This window comes from Bradysia coprophila, unplaced genomic scaffold (genome assembly GCF_014529535.1).
Source record: "Bradysia coprophila strain Holo2 unplaced genomic scaffold, BU_Bcop_v1 contig_94, whole genome shotgun sequence".
NCBI lineage: Eukaryota > Metazoa > Arthropoda > Insecta > Diptera > Sciaridae > Bradysia > Bradysia coprophila.
Window position 1 is genome coordinate 9,532,232 of NW_023504022.1, and position 12,101 is coordinate 9,544,332.

Here is a 12,101-nt window from a genome sequence, read left to right on the forward strand (position 1 = left end):
TACTTACTGGTGTATCGCCTTCATCCTTCTGCCATAAAGGTGTGCTGGGTGGATTTGAATCGACATCACATTTCAAAGACACTTCGATACCTTCTCTCAAAGGATACCCAAAGCCAGGAGTACGGGAAATAGCAAACGATGGTGTATCTGCAAAGACATATTCACATGTAAATTTTCCTGATGATATTGTTTGGGTTCCACGGGTAACATACCATGTACGAATATAAGCGTATATATATGTGTACCAGTGTACATTGGGATAGGAAGTGTGTGTGAAGGTTTTTGGAAAAGAAAGGCGACAGAAAGCGGAAATCAAAGTAAAAATTGAAGTTCGAGAGATTTTTCGAATTAAAATTATGCAAATTTTTGAGCAAACTTGATTTTGCATGTAAGGATTATAGCGAAAAGTTTGTACAAGAACTTGAAGCGCATAATTGATTTTGTAAATGCACGAGGAATTTAGCATTGGATTTCTTTGCGTCTGAATAATAAAATGAAGAATCAAGACAGACACATCGTCTCTATACACACAAAGTTGAGGTGTCATGATGAAATGTTTGCTGAAAAGAAAACTGATGTGAAGGAGGAAGCTCAGTAGACTTTCGAGTAACGTTATAAAAAACGGTAGAATATTGTAAATTTAATAAAATATCGGTTTCGATTGCTGAAAAATTATATCTGATTAACGACAGAAAATCTCACGTGAAGAGAATTGAAAGAACCACTTCTAGAGGCAAAGTCTACTCACAGAGACAGCACTCTATCATCAAAAAGAAGTACTAGACTAGATAGATGATGCTGGTGATAGATGTACATGCCGTCTGTTAACGCTTAGTAGCAGCTAGTAGAATATTTTATTATGTCAACGAAAGGCATACCCAGAAGACGCGACGGGCTACCAGCTCAAATAGGGCGTATATGAACAGCCTGGGCCTGGATAGAGTGCTGTTTAGATCAACCTTAAATCCCCGGTAAAAATGAAAAATTACATGGAACACTGACTTAATTTATGGCCTTGTTTGACATTATCAAAATTCTGCTACTATGCTAGGTGCTTTGATCAAATCGTTTGGCATTTATTTGAGATATGACCAATGATAGATTTGTGCAAATATTTCCAAATATTTCCAAATATTTTCATTGCAATTTATTACCAAGATACTACTGTCATCTGTGGTGGGCTAGAACTGACTAGACTTTACAGGTTTGGGCGAGAGGACTCAGGCTGCCAAACATAAACTCTAAAATTCTAGTATAGTAGCTCGGGATGCCGAGCCACAAAGGGCGCTGTGACATAAGATTATGTCTATTACTTCGCCTCTGCGTATTTTACTCTACCACTTTTCAAGTGTCATAAATATTTCGTGCGACACATTTTTTTTTGCCAAGTTATATTCACTTCTATGAATCCGTGATACAAAGTCTTACAATTCATCTTTCTCATCCGTTTGATCAAATAGTTTCGTTTTTTTTTTGCAATTGAATTTTGCGACATTATTCTCCGTATAAGTTTACGGTTCATAAGTTTATGCAAAACTAAAACTACAAACAAATGCAAAAGTTTTTGCTGCTTTGAGGAAATATATAAATACGACAAAGACTTTAGGCTTTGTTACTTATAAACAGCCCATTCGTGTCGTTGAATTTAACTATTGTCTTGTATATCAGTTGAACAAACATAATAAAAGGGAACAATTCGAATTCGTATACAGATATATTTGTAACGTAATGCGTCTAGGGCTGTGTAGTATGCTATGTATGCATACAGACTGTATATAGATTATAGATTTGTATACATTTTACAGATCCATGGTTTCTTGCAGTTTTTCGAAAGGATATCAGAATTGTTTACATATACACATAGACTCCATTTCTCTTCTATATATGCAGCACAGTGAGCTAAATTCCTAACAAAGTATCTTGAAAGTTTTATAGGTTTTATAGCTGAAGAAAAGTTTTTATTCTGTCGAACAGAAGACTCGTCGTTGTGCATCCAGATATTTAGTTTTACGGTATTTTATAAAATGTGTGTACCTATCTATAGTGATGTAATTGTATGGTCCTTATCCAGAGCTATATGTACACAGCAAAATGGGTACATGTCGGTTACTATTGTACAGAATAAATTTTATGCTCGTTTCACAATGTAATTAAGTAATTTGTTACTGTTATACTCTTAGATACTGTAACTGTATTTTGCGGATATTTGCTACGATGCTTTCGGAAATTGTTATTTGGATTCGGTAAACTGAATTAGAACAAAAAATATTTCGACAAAATAAAGAAAAAAAACACCGAAGGACAAAAGGGAACTAAAATCTAAAATGGCATCCAAGTTTCGAGTATATATGGACATGCAGTTGTCGTATTATCCAATTCGAAAACTTGGTCGAAAAGTTCGGTGTGTACCGAAATTTTAGTTAACCAAAAGTTGAAATAACCAATCAGGATGTATACGTAGTAATATGTGTCCGTAGCTGTGCTGTAAGCTTTTGTTATTTTAAATACATTATCAAAGTAGCTGTGCTACTGTCGTCCCCGGGAAATTTTCGAAAAGTGACGTGCAATAAAATGCAATAACAGAATGTCCATTTGCAATGTACGCGGGCGAACACTTGCCCCATTTGTATGCAAATATTCACTCTAAGATATTCCAGTAACTAATCGAAAATTGTAAGCCTTTTGAAAATTCAACAGAATGTTGACCTGAGTACGTGCCGCACACCATCATAGACGATCCAACGCAAATCACTTCTTCTGAGAAGAAACCCTACACTGCATTTTAGGTTTGATTGACATAATCGAATTTTGGTAATTAGATTACTGGGTAATTTCGTCACATATTAGGTCTTACATTGAAATTCAATACAATAAAACCGGTACCGGAATGTTGGCATATGTCTGAAAAAATGTCAAATTTACGAACCGTACACATGACTTAATTCAATTTATTCAAATATTTTTATCCGCCCCCTTTACAACCTTTACAACCGAGAAAAAAATGTTCCAAAAAGAAAATTCCAACAATTTGCTCCCTCATTGCATATATCAATCACGAGCATATGCATTTAATTTCATGACTTTCAAACTTGCTGGTTATTACAATAAATTTTTCGGAAAGAAATCCAATATACATTTTCTGGTGGTATATATATCGAGGGGATGCAATGGTAAAAGGAGGCAAGACGGTAAGGTCTAAATCAAACATTACATCGGACGTGACTGCAGATGAAACAACAACGAACAAAGAAAAATAAGGGAAATCTTGGAAAAGAAAACTTGAAATGTAAATCAAATTTCGATTAGGGATTCAAGTACAGTCAAGTTCATCTCGACAGTGTAAGTATACACACACAACCCAAGTCCAGTTAAAAATATATTTTTTGTTTTGTTTTTATTATGTTTCGGAACTCAATTAATAAAATTGTTTGCTAAAACATTCCGGCGAAAACGGAAGAGCGGATTTATTTATTTGATGCGAAAAGCCAGAGGTAGCTCGTACGGAAAATCCTTTCCAGTTCTTCAGATTAAATTAAATTTTATTTAGGAATTTCGTATTAGTCGAATATACAGAGGGAGAAATAGTTTTTCAGTTTTTTCCCTTTTGTTCAATGTTCAATGAGAAAAATAAGTTTTTCTGACGATTCTTTAATTGAACGAAGTTATTCCGCATTTTGTATCGTGCACACGACTTCACGTATATATATTATCCCATTCTATCTTCCATTCAATATCGTACAGGATAGGATTCTTATCAGGCTAAATAAGACAATACTGAGAAAAATTGGTATATTGAATAATGTGAGCCGTTGGCAAAATGGTAAGACTGACTAGTCAAAGACATTTTAATTTCAATTTAAAGTTTCGCAAAAGTTTCCGGGATTTAATCAAAATATTTTTATATTTTACTATGCTCAGAACTTTGGTTCATCGTGCAATTTTATAAAAATGGGAAATAGGGTTAAACAAAACGGGAAAATTCGTATATATGATATAATTTAGCACATCTAGAGAGCTTTCGAAATGCAGAGCTTCGGGGGATTTTTCTTTTTTTCGAACAAAAATCTTTGCACATTTTTTATCAACACGAAATTCATTCACGAAAACAAAAAAGAAAAAAGGGAAAAAAAACCTTCCGCTACTTACATTGAACGTCAAGTAAAAGTGATGCATTTTGTCTCATCTTCAGTGTCGGATGTTCCATTACACATAATATTCTTGCATTATGGTGTGCCCTATACACTGCTGGCATTTTCGCTTCACTTTTTGCACCACCACTACCGACTTTATAGGAATCTTTTTCCGATAGCTAAATGGAAATTGGAATTGGAAAATTCGTTAGCATAAAATAACACCTTCCGTCTTTCTTATACCACACCACACACAACACATTCGCACAGATAATTTTAAATTGAATTTCATGTGTACGTTATACATAGTGTTTGCAAGTTTGTGAACACACACGAAAATCAATTTCATTTAATTTAATTTTGGCTACCCAGCCGCAATATCCCATCCATACAGTCTACAACACCCGGCATAGCATTTCATATTAAATAAATTTATTGAGTCGCATTTCTTACCTTATCATTTCGAACTTCCTGTAATTCTAAAACTTCAGCAGCTACTTTCTGCGAATGCCGATCAACACCAGGACTTAGTAGAACCTCCCATGTTAAAGTTGGCTTGGGATTTCCGCCCTCACTTATACATGCCAAACTCAATTCGGAATTTTCCTTTACAGGTACAAATATATTGCCAGCATCCAACCGACGTGAGTCAATAAGCAAATATGGTGCCTTCGGACGGTCTGAAAATTATTATTATTTGAAAATAAACAATAATTTTGGTGAGAATTTAATGAAATTATTAAATATATATATTTCCCTCTACCCGCTATGGTTTTGTTGGATTTATGGTTAATATTTGTTTTGAATATCTAAATAAATGATAAATTTAAATGAATTAGCATTCCATTAGGATTTTAGATTAAAGTAAATTGCAAAACGGAAACTTTTTGATGTGAACTCCCCGTATTATTTAAAGAGGAGAATTTTCCTTCGAAAAATCATTTGCAAATGATAAAGGTTGTATACTGTACACTGTACACCGATGATGAAGATGATACGATATACTGTATAGTACACAAAATGATTTAATGGATTACCATTCTCAATATGGTGATACCGAATCCTTTTGTTATTTGAACAAACAATCTGGTGAATTAGGTTAAAAAACGAAAATTTTCCAATCCTCATCTCCTTCTACATCTTCGTCTCCCATGATTTTTTCTTCTCTTTTTCTTTCTTCTTTGTTAATTTAAAAATTCAAATTTTGTTTTGTTTAAGTAATTTAGATGAAGACATCGGTTGTTGTTATGGCACAAATGTTACACGCTCCCCTGATCCAATAAATATTTCGCTTCGAAATTTGATATATTAACAACATGATGGAGCTTTGTTTGGTTAAATGATGTGCAAATTCAATCGACGTTTAATTAAACGCATCAATGCGATAGGAAAGCGTCAAGAATCATTGTTTATAATGAAAATGGATTGAGCTTTTGAGATGTTATCTCTGTAATAGAAATAGAATGCAGTTGGGGAGGTGAATGGTGGTTGATCTTATTGAAGTCTTTTGTTTCTTAGTTATGAACCTAGAAGCAGCTTGTGGTCTGTTATCAATAACAACGACGAAAATAAATGGTGAGCGGTGACTAATGTTATGCTATACCGTGCTAGGGCTTATTTCATGGAATTAAATTCACGAAAATTCAGAAAATTGCTTGAAGTGCGTTGGAGAAAAATGACTTAAAAATTAGAAAAGAAAATTCGGGAATTTAATTTCTCTAAAATTGGCCCTGTCCTATACAAGTACGTGCTACAGTGAACGACATCTCAAATGTCTCACTGTCATTTTTTTCAGAGAATGTCATTGTGAATTTGCAATGACACAATAAAATTCTCAGAAAAATTTGACAGTGAGACATTTGAGATGTCGTTCACTGTAGTTAGTGAAAAAATCTGTCTCAATATTACAGTCGTTTAATGTCAATTATAGTAGAAATGTATAGTTTTCGCACCGGCAAAAGCATTGTTCAGAGAACTGCACTGACAAAACAGTGTCGATATTCTCACCTGTCACGAGTAACTTTGTCTCCAGGTAATCTACATAATCTGCCACAGTTGTATTTTTTGGATGGACGCTACACCTGTTGCAGTTATTGTAGAATGTTTCCCGTGACAGGTGAGAATATCGTCCCTTTCTCGTCAGTCGGATGCTGTTCGAGGGGTAATCACTGATTTACTAGCTCAGTAAATCACGGTAAATCACGGTAAATCACAGTAAATCAAGTAAATCAAAAATGAAGTTTCTACTAAATTTGAATCTATTTACTTCAATTTGTATTAGTTCATGAAATTTATCCTATATGTTTACGGCCACGATACTTCGAAATGTAATCCAGTGACAATTAAAAATTTTTCAAAAATTTTTCAAAATTTTTTGTGATTTACCGTGATTTACTTGATTTACTGATTTACTAGTGCCCCCTTGATGCTGTTCCCCCGAAAAAAAGGTAATGGAAATCGGTTCAGATTTAGTGAAAATATCTCGAAATGTCACAATTCTGGACAATGCTGTCCAAAGTAAATTTGAAAATTGCCACCATCCCGTTACGTCGCATGGGTCTAAAGATTAAGCTGATTTCACCATGAAATTAAAACCCATTTTTAGAAAAGGTAATAATTCTAAGAAAATCTCTTTCCCTTCTGTTCGCATCCTTTATCAAAATTTGAATTGATTTTCCGTTGAGATAGAATGGAAGAGCATGAGAAACGTTGGGGTTACGAAAAGATAATTCTTAATTTCTGTATTTTGTGTGTGTGGTTTTCAAAAGGTTTGATTCAGGTAAAATGTTATTATGGAAGCTGTTAAGCAATAAATTCAAGAAATAATTTTTTTTAAGTCTGAATGAGATTGGGTGGCAAGTGGGTGGTTTGGTGTCGAATATTTTCGAATTATTTTACCACAACTATTTTCTTTATCAAAGAAGTCCGATCTTTAAAAGTCGAATTTTCTTTCTGAAGACATGATATAACAGTCGAACGAGAAATTTATGCCATTATAAAGTGAGGTCAAGCAAAGAAGTAGTAAAACATATTTAAGGTACAAGTGGAAGGTCAGCTTTTCATCATAATCTTATAAATCAATGATCAACCACTTCATACTCGAGAGAAATAATTGTGTTGAAGTTCAAATCTCTTTATTGAGAACGTAATTCACAGATTTTTTTGGATTTTCATTTAGCACGAAAATGTAATTTTCATTGAATTAAAAAAAACGTAAAGACGTTAAGGGTAGACACTCAACAAAATCCGTTTAAATTAACAAGTCGACACATACATCAATGATCAATGTGGTATAAAAAAGTTCAAAGGCAGTTCATATAGTGTTTTTACACAACAAAATCAAAATTCTCCTTTACAATCTCGTGATCAACGACATAAAGGTTTACCGTTTCTCGTGCAACTATTTCAATTTCACTTCAAGCGTCGCGACACCTTCGTACAGGTATGAATATAAGAAAATGCATCGCTTCAATTTGGCCATTTGTTTGAAATGTGAATACATTTCATCGTTATCGTTGAATCCGTTCAGAAACTCCTCTTCTTGTTCATACGACCATTCCTCCAGGTAAGCATCGATCTCAAACTCGAATTCAATTGCCACCAAGTTTGGAGTTCGTTCTTTCATCATTTTACCCAGCCGGAATATGATGCTTTTGATGCCACCGTGATTGTACGCTTGCAAATTGATTTTCATACGCTTCAATGTTGAATGAAAGGGAATGATTAAACCAACGTTGAAGTCCTCGTCGTCAATAAAATCAGCAACAACCGTCAATCGTTCAAGTCTCGGACAGTATTGAGTGATTTGCTGCACGGAAAAATGTCTGGCGTCGTCTCGAACTTTGTAACAATCCAGCGCTTTTAGATTCGTCAAGTATTTGGACAGTTGAAACACCTTTTCACGCTCGTTATTGTACCGGGCGAAACCTACCACCAAATCTTTGTTTTGAAATATACCTTCACGGCAGTAATCCACAATTAAACGGCCAGCCACAATTCCTACCCTTGAATTAAACTTGTGCTGAGATGGGCCGTGTGTTCGCAAGGTCAACTTTCTAATTACGGACCCGAGGTGTGCAAATGTTCTTTGCATGTCAGGCATTTTATCATAATCCATGGCCAAGAAACGATTGAGAAGCAAGAACGGAGCCAATTCCAGCATTCGATCACGTACGTCGTCCTCGTCTTCTACAACAGGTCCTCCGAAATATAACTCTTCGTCTATGTAGTCGGGATAATGCATTTTGAACCAAAATAGCGTTGCGTGTTAACTTGTTTTCGTAGTTTGGTTGGAGGCTATTGCCTTTTATTTAACCAGCAAATTAGCTATATATTTTGATGGAAAGTAATACCACACACGTGTGACGCGTTTTTTTTTTTTAAATAATCGAATGTAATGACGTAGAACGCAGAAAGGTTTTTTTCGTATTTTTAACAATTTTGACTGTAAAAAGTAAAAAATTTCAAATTTCCAATGGATTATGGCATTTGTTCATGAATTGTCCGTTGACAACTGGATCGCCATAGCTTTCGAGTAGGCTTTGATTTTTGTTTTTCACACGTTATTGATTGGTTGATTGGACAAGTTTTTAATTGGAAGGCTACGCATCTTGCTTTTTGAAAAAGGACTCCACCTAACACAATTACAGACTTCGGGCATATATTTCGATGAAAGTACAAACCATAACTTTAGAGTATACTTTCATTGATTTATTTCACAATACAATGTGTGCAAAGAATTTCAATTGCTATTAAAAGAGGAAACGCAGCATGTATTCTTGGAACGTTGCGAAGGAATAGAGTGGACGATTTTTATTTATTGTAATTTCTGTTTTTTGAAAAGATCGATTTTTTACTGGCTGTGCAATTTGAGCAGTCTTTTTTTTCGCTTATCTTAAAATTAATTAATCATATGTGTGCATTGCACACTGTGCAACCAACCAACTCCAAGAACAGCCATTTGAACAGATATAAAATTAGAGGCCCACTCAACGCAGTAGTCATAAATTTAGTTTGTGACCAAAATAAGAGGCTTTTTGATCGTTAAAAAAATCGGTTCTTGTGACTGTTATTGGAGTGCGTTGGTGCAACATAGAGAAATTTAATTTCAAAATCCACCAAAACTCCGTGCTTCCACCTATACCTGCAAAACACATTTCGAGGCAATCTTAATCTCTATCATAGAGGCGAAATTAATGATAATCTTATGGTGTTGTCATCAAAGTATATAAACAACCGCAGGTGACATAACGTCACTCTTGCAAAATATAGAATCTGAACCAAGCAGAACAGATTTTCCAAGAGGGGCCTGCGTATGCAACTATACTAAGTTGTCATTATAAAAGATCAGAGTTGCCGGTGTACTATATTTTGGATACACATGCTCCACTTGTTGACAGTATTTTGGTTTTCGATAAATAAATGTTTCATCTGATTGTTTATTGACCTATTTTCATTAAAGAACAATATTTGACAATTATTTGTGCGAATTTCTAGAAATCTGTTTGAAATGACCTACTTGTCTACGTCTTAAAGTCAACTAAAAATTTTAAACTTGTGCCACTTTGGAGGCTTTGGAGGCTCTCATTAAATTTATACTTGTGACGGTTCAAAAAATGTTTATTTTGTGGCAGATCATATTAAAGAGGCTAAATTTCATTTAAAAAAATATGTGCTAGTGCTTGGCTCAGATGCTATGAAAATATCCATTAAATTTCATGGCTAAAAATAGATAGAGCGCTAACGTTAGTAATGTTATGATAAAAGTACTGTTACAGAATTTTACGAAAATCTATTACATTTGAGCTTTTGTTTCCAAAGAGTGCCAAGCTATGTACTTCTAGTGATTACGTATTCACGCCGTAAGTGCGCCACAGAATTTGAATTTTAAGTGAACGAATGAATAAAAAGTGAACTGAAAATAAATTCAAGGCTTCCTTTATGAGAATGTGAGGAATGGGACGATTCAACGCTGCGTAAAACAGACCTGCGCACGTTCCATTTTAAATTTGTAGCGTTCTTACGGCGTGAATTACAGTAGCAAATATTATATCAAATTTAGTGGTAGAATGTTGCATCAATCCCCACGGGCCGGTTATTTTAAACAATGTAATAAAGCACTGAATAGCCTTTATTTTGAAGACCTCTCAATGAAGCAAATTCTTAGAGTCTCATATATGCAGATTGTATGGTGATATGATGGAAGTTAAGGATTTTGTTTGAAACACTTGAGGACATTTATAACGAAAGATTACCGTTCGTAATAGATATTTACGTCACAAGGACGGAAAAATTGAACTTCGCTGTAAAAGGCGAAGGCGAGGTCAATAACCAACGAAAACGTGACATTGTCGTAATACAACCATTTTTCGTAGTGCTACATCTAACAGTCGTTACTCCTATGTTTAGTTTTCAATCATGTCAACTGCTCATTAATAATCTATTCCTTGTCGCCAAAGTAAATGAGAACTGTGTGCTTGTTGAAACCCTTTTATTGAACACAATTTTGTGTCTTCATTCCAATATTAATAAGTCTCCAATCACAAAGATATTCGTCGCTCATTATCGTATTGACATGCTGTCAATCTACAATTCCAATGACACGTGTACCTCGTGTGGTAATACCCTAAACCTTTTGTGACGCTTGCGACGATTGGTAATTGGTAGTTTTCTTACATGACATTTTTAAGTATAGAAGCCAATAATTCCTTTTTAAAATTGACAAGGGTGGATGAAATGAAAGACATTATAAAATTGACATTTTCCGCCTGCCTGTATAATATACATGAGTCATCCATCTATTATACAACACGATATAGAATGCATTGAATGTTTAGGTAATTGCCCCTCACACATAACTTTAGCGTTGCTATTTATGGAAATTTTCAACACAACAAATTAAAATCAATAATGTGTTCCTTCATGGAGGGTCGTCGTCGGTTTACTCGTAGGCACTTTATGAAAATACCCGATCAAATTGAAATCGTTTTAAAACCATATTACATCGCAATCACACATTGAATGAATATATATAAGCATGCACAACACATCACACTTCAATTAACCTCGTTGACAAAATTCAAATAACATCTACACACACACATCATACACCAAAAACGTTTCCCCAATCGTGTTATATGATGTTAAGACTTACCTAATATTACTAATTTAACTGGTCTAGCATTTTCAATGTATCCCTTGGCGTTTTCAGCCTCACATTGCCATTTACCATCGTCCTCCAGCATTGCATTTGTAATGGTTAAGCCACCCCTCACTTCTCTTATAAAACGATTATCAGTCGGCCGGGAATTTCTGTCGGTTGTATGAACCATCTGGAATGGAATGTTGCATTAAATTTTATATTAGTCTCTTTAATATCGTATGAATAATTCTTCCGTTTTCGTTGATCTTGTAACGTATATAACAAGGAATATTCAATATGCGGGGCGCTCTTTTTGGAGGATAGAACTATAAGAGTTATATACATGTGTATATGGTTGTTGTTACGACTGACTGAATGTTTAACGTGTAAGCTGAGCTGAGGAGCATGGGATTCGTTCATTCCCATTTCGGCAAGATTTTAAATGTTTTTCAGCAGAAAGAAGGCAAAAAAAAATATAACGGAAAATAATGGAGGAACGTGTTACTATGGGAGAAGGAGAGCATTTGAGAAAATAAAAGAGGAAAAAATAACATTAAACGAAAATAATCATTTCCGGAGGGGATATTGTCGTCTATGAAAATATTTTGCTAACATTGTTATTGTAGAACGTATCATCGTTCTCGTTACGATGCCTAAGGCGATGGCTATAAAAGTAAAGTTCCTTTTTAGCTGAAACAATATTGCACACACACAAAAAAAAACCGGAGATAACATGAGATTTAGGCTCAAATTATCTTTTTATAAAATGAAATTTACTCGCTTATTTGTTCCGTCTATTTATTATGTGGACGCAAATTTAAACACAAAAA

General features: G+C 34.5%; 1 protein-coding gene across 4 annotated transcripts in view; it reads right to left on the bottom strand.

The window, feature by feature from the left end:
• The window catches only part of LOC119085315, a 62,541-nt gene that overhangs the window by 27,742 nt on the left and 22,698 nt on the right, over positions 1-12,101 (bottom strand). For all 4 annotated transcript variants that reach the window (XM_037195696.1, XM_037195697.1, XM_037195694.1 and 1 more), the window contains exons 4-7: positions 11,284-11,461; positions 4,584-4,810; positions 4,147-4,309; positions 8-147 (exon numbers count right to left, since the gene is read on the bottom strand). In XM_037195696.1, the coding sequence (XP_037051591.1) occupies positions 8-147; positions 4,147-4,309; positions 4,584-4,810; positions 11,284-11,461 (708 nt within the window). The remainder of the gene's footprint in view (positions 1-7; positions 148-4,146; positions 4,310-4,583; positions 4,811-11,283; positions 11,462-12,101) is intronic.